This window comes from Aplidium turbinatum, chromosome 5 (genome assembly GCF_918807975.1).
Source record: "Aplidium turbinatum chromosome 5, kaAplTurb1.1, whole genome shotgun sequence".
NCBI lineage: Eukaryota > Metazoa > Chordata > Ascidiacea > Aplousobranchia > Polyclinidae > Aplidium > Aplidium turbinatum.
In genome coordinates this window covers 22,918,337-22,922,206 of record NC_137476.1, presented here as the reverse complement: position 1 = coordinate 22,922,206, position 3,870 = coordinate 22,918,337, and the positions used below count along the sequence as shown (strand labels likewise).

General features: G+C 52.2%; 5 protein-coding genes across 5 annotated transcripts; 1 reads left to right on the top strand and 4 right to left on the bottom strand.

Moving 5' to 3' along the window:
- Positions 1–359: 359 nt before the first annotated feature.
- LOC145770697 (histone H2B.1-like) lies at positions 360–728 on the bottom strand. Its single transcript, XM_082582393.1, has one exon. It carries the CDS (start codon positions 723–725, stop codon positions 363–365), a length of 363 nt encoding a protein of 120 aa, XP_082438519.1. The 5' UTR covers positions 726–728; the 3' UTR covers positions 360–362.
- Positions 729–1,010: 282 nt separating this feature from the next.
- Positions 1,011–1,388, top strand: LOC145770696 (histone H2AX). The gene has a single exon (XM_082582392.1). It carries the CDS (start codon positions 1,011–1,013, stop codon positions 1,386–1,388), a length of 378 nt encoding a protein of 125 aa, XP_082438518.1.
- Positions 1,389–1,955: 567 nt separating this feature from the next.
- On the bottom strand, positions 1,956–2,446 carry LOC145770682 (histone H3). Its single transcript, XM_082582379.1, has one exon. The coding sequence runs from the start codon at positions 2,364–2,366 to the stop codon at positions 1,956–1,958; it is 411 nt and encodes a 136-aa protein (XP_082438505.1). The 5' UTR covers positions 2,367–2,446.
- Positions 2,447–2,653: 207 nt separating this feature from the next.
- LOC145770475 (histone H4) lies at positions 2,654–3,029 on the bottom strand. Its single transcript, XM_082582136.1, has one exon. The coding sequence runs from the start codon at positions 2,980–2,982 to the stop codon at positions 2,671–2,673; it is 312 nt and encodes a 103-aa protein (XP_082438262.1). The 5' UTR covers positions 2,983–3,029; the 3' UTR covers positions 2,654–2,670.
- Positions 3,030–3,236: 207 nt separating this feature from the next.
- LOC145770695 (uncharacterized) lies at positions 3,237–3,870 on the bottom strand. The gene has a single exon (XM_082582391.1). The coding sequence runs from the start codon at positions 3,863–3,865 to the stop codon at positions 3,272–3,274; it is 594 nt and encodes a 197-aa protein (XP_082438517.1). The 5' UTR covers positions 3,866–3,870; the 3' UTR covers positions 3,237–3,271.

Sequence of the window (3,870 nt, the reverse complement as noted above, 5' to 3'; positions counted from 1 at the left end):
AATCGCAACGAGTGCGGTTGCTTGGCACGGGAAATGTAACGCTTTGCAAGGTAAGAAAAACCTGTCAAGACAGACGTCGGGGGTTAGGACGGAAAGGGCAACTGAAATTAAAGAAGCGACCCAGGTTACCTCAAGGGCTGTGTTTGGTTGAAACGAAAAGGAATTTTCGAAGTCCACCTCAAAGAAAACTTGTCTGGCTCAGTGAGTAATTTCGAACGTCTGCGAAACGGGCGTCGAGGCTTTCGCGAACGAAAAATGCTGATGAAACACAGCAGCCAGCAATCAACCCGGTGAAAAGACTCTTTTGCTTTACAAGGTGGCTCTGAAAAGAGCCGTTTGTTGTTTGAAATGCAGGTCGTCGTTTACTTGGAGCTGGTGTACTTCGTGACTGCTTTGGTGCCTTCGGACACGGCGTGCTTCGCCAGTTCGCCGGGCAACAGCAATCGAACGGCAGTCTGGATTTCGCGACTGCTGATGGTCGCTCTCTTGTTGTAGTGAGCCAGACGGGACGCTTCAGAGGCGATGCGCTCGAAGATGTCATTCACGAAAGAATTCATGATGCTCATCGCCTTGCTGGAGATTCCCGTGTCCGGGTGGACTTGCTTGAGCACCTTATAGATGTAGATGCTGAAACTTTCCTTTCGCTTTGCGCGCCTCTTCTTCTGCTTGTCGGCAGGTGCGGTTTTCTTGACAGCTTTCTTGCTTCCCTTGCTTGCGGACGCCATTTCGCTAGTTTGCTCAAAAGACGAGTGATAAAGCGCGCATCGTAGATTTTTCCTTTATAGCTCGAGCGTATGCAAATGAAGCGTCGAGTGGCTGCTGGATTTGGCCAATGAAAAAAATGAAACGCGCGTCGCTGTTTTTCCATTGGCCAGCGCTGGCGCGCGCCATAAAAACCGTCAGATTTTCGACGACAGCTCGGACGGTATAAAAACTCGTTTCGCGCGCTCTGCTCGGTAAATTCTGATTCTATTTTGTTTTCAACTTTGCAAACCTCAATTAATTGAAACATGTCAGGACGTGGCAAAGGCGGCGGAAAATCCAAGGCGAAGCCAAAGAGCAGGTCGTCGCGAGCTGGTCTTCAATTTCCAGTCGGTCGTGTGCACAGACTCTTGCGCACTGGACATTACTCGGAGCGCGTTGGTGCAGGGGCACCAGTGTACCTTGCGGCCGTGCTCGAGTACTTGAGCGCCGAGGTGTTGGAGTTGGCCGGTAACGCCGCCCGCGACAACAAAAAGACGAGAATCATTCCCCGTCACCTTCAGCTCGCCATCCGCAACGACGAGGAACTGAACAAGCTTCTGGGCGGAGTCACCATTGCACAAGGTGGTGTTTTGCCCAACATCCAAGCCGTGCTCCTTCCCAAGAAGACTTCGAAGAAAGCTTAAGTCGGCGATTTTTGCCTTACGCACAAAACGGCTCTTTTCAGAGCCACCTCATGTTGCAAAAGATGTAATGAACGCAAAGGTTCTTGTGTTGACACGACCAGCTACAATATGGCCAGGTTTGAGCGTGTGCAATTTCAATGAAATCATGAGCCCAAAATCTCGGTTTTACTAGTCGTGGTGGTTTCGTTTTGAGAGAAGTGTGCTCTTCTCTGCGGTGTCAAATGAAATCGCAGCGGTTGCTGAAAATTTAAATGAATTCGCCCGAAAACATGCTATACCTACAACTACTGAGCATTATGGCTGAAAAGCAATTTCACCGTCATGCACAACGCGCCCAGGAGCGTAGTTTGCGCTAAATAATAAGCTATTTAGGTAAGGCTACTGGCTGCGCCCTCAAACCAAGGGCTGTTCAAACTGATGTCTCGTTTCGAAAAAAGAAACACCTTGAACATTTTGCTCAGGATCGCCGACAACTTTTCGAATAGCCCTACGCTTTACTCGCGCAGCCAAGTCTCTTTCACAGTGACAGGTGGCTCTGAAAAGAGCCGTTTGATGCGAGGACGACGCTTAAGCGCGTTCTCCGCGGATGCGACGGGCTAGCTGGATGTCCTTGGGCATGATGGTGACCCGCTTGGCGTGGATCGCGCACAGGTTGGTGTCTTCGAACAGGCCGACAAGGTACGCCTCGCTGGCTTCTTGCAGAGCCATGACGGCGCTGCTCTGGAAACGAAGGTCGGTCTTGAAGTCTTGGGCGATCTCGCGAACCAGTCGCTGGAAGGGAAGTTTGCGAATGAGCAGTTCAGTTGACTTCTGGTAACGTCTGATTTCACGCAAGGCGACGGTTCCCGGTCGATAGCGATGAGGCTTCTTGACGCCCCCGGTGGCTGGGGCGCTCTTGCGAGCGGCCTTCGTTGCCAGCTGCTTTCGGGGCGCTTTGCCACCAGTTGACTTGCGAGCGGTCTGCTTAGTTCGAGCCATTTCGCGATTTTTTATTGTTCTTCTCTTGACAAGAGGTCTGACTGCACCGGCAAGCGTGATGGCTTATATAGCGTCGGCGAGCCGAGTCAGGAGAGATCTCATTGGCTCTGAGCAAAGCGCGCGCTCTTTTGTCAGCCAATCGGGCGGCGAGTTGAAAACTGAGCATAATTTCTCAACGACCTTAATTTTCTCGGTCCCGGCGAACCGTGCGTGCCCGAAGGACTCGCGCGGTAAAAGTCTCTTTTCAAAAGTTTAAGTGGCCCTGAAAAGGGCCGGTTTGTTGTTGCTGTCATTGATGAGCCTTCTAACCGCCGAAACCGTACAGGGTTCGTCCTTGGCGCTTCAGCGCGTAAACGACATCGAGGGCGGTGACTGTCTTTCGTTTTGCGTGCTCGGTGTAGGTGACGGCGTCGCGAATCACGTTCTCAAGGAAGACCTTCAACACGCCTCGGGTTTCTTCGTAAATCAAGCCGGAAATGCGCTTGACACCGCCTCGACGAGCGAGTCGCCTGATAGCGGGCTTGGTGATTCCCTGGATGTTGTCACGCAAGACTTTTCTGTGGCGCTTAGCGCCTCCCTTTCCCAAACCTTTTCCTCCTTTGCCACGTCCAGACATTTTCGTAAGATGGATGCAAATACAACAAAAATTCAACACAAAGTGAAATTAACTTAGCAAGTGTTCTTTGACGGCACGTTTGCTGAGTTATCTATCGCAATTTCGAACGCCGTCGAAACACTTTCCGGCCGCCAATGGCGCGAGAGATCAACGTCGAAAAATGGCGTCGCATCGCGCTGGACTGGTCGCCGAACGCATCGAAGTGCTCTTTTCACGCAGTGATGGGTGGCTCTGAAAAGAGCCGTTTTGCGAATGCTCACCGCTGCTGCTGACGACGACGTGTGACAGCTCACTTCTTTCCAGATTTCTTCGCCGCTGGCTTCTTGGCCACTTTCTTCGCGGCCGGCTTCTTGGTCTTTTTGCTGGCGGCGGTCGCCTTCTTGGCAGCCGGCTTTTTGACTGCGCCCTTTTTGGCAGACGGTTTCTTGGGGCTGGACTTTTTGACAGCGGTCTTTTTCGATCCGCTCTTGGTCGTCGCCTTCTTGCTCGCAGTCTTTTTGGCAGCGCCACCGGTCGCCGTTTTCTTGACAGTCTTCTTAGCGGCGGTCTTTTTCACCTGGGCAGCTGTCTTCGGCTTTTTGGCAGTCGTCTTCTTTTTCTTCGGCTCGGTTGCAGCCTTGTTGAGCTTGAAGGAACCAGACGCGCCACTGGTGGTGCCTTTGGTACTCACGATCTGCTCGCTGGCGCGTAGCCGCTTAATCGCGGAGCAGACCAGCCTGGTGGCGTTGTCGCCGACCTGGTGATTGTCTTTGATGTACTTCAGAATCTTCTGACGGGAAGATCCGCTTCTGTCTTTGAGAGCACCGATCGCACCTTTCACCATGTCCGCATAGGGAGGGTGCGCGGCGGTTTTCTTTTGCTTTTTCGAAGCGTCGGTTGACATTATTT

Excerpts from the sequence above, each read along its gene's own strand:
- LOC145770697 (XM_082582393.1), bottom strand. The coding sequence starts at position 725 with ATGGCGTCCGCAAGCAAGGGAAGCAAGAAAGCTGTCAAGAAAACCGCA.
- LOC145770696 (XM_082582392.1), top strand. The coding sequence starts at position 1,011 with ATGTCAGGACGTGGCAAAGGCGGCGGAAAATCCAAGGCGAAGCCAAAG.
- LOC145770682 (XM_082582379.1), bottom strand. The coding sequence starts at position 2,366 with ATGGCTCGAACTAAGCAGACCGCTCGCAAGTCAACTGGTGGCAAAGCG.
- LOC145770475 (XM_082582136.1), bottom strand. The coding sequence starts at position 2,982 with ATGTCTGGACGTGGCAAAGGAGGAAAAGGTTTGGGAAAGGGAGGCGCT.
- LOC145770695 (XM_082582391.1), bottom strand. The coding sequence starts at position 3,865 with ATGTCAACCGACGCTTCGAAAAAGCAAAAGAAAACCGCCGCGCACCCT.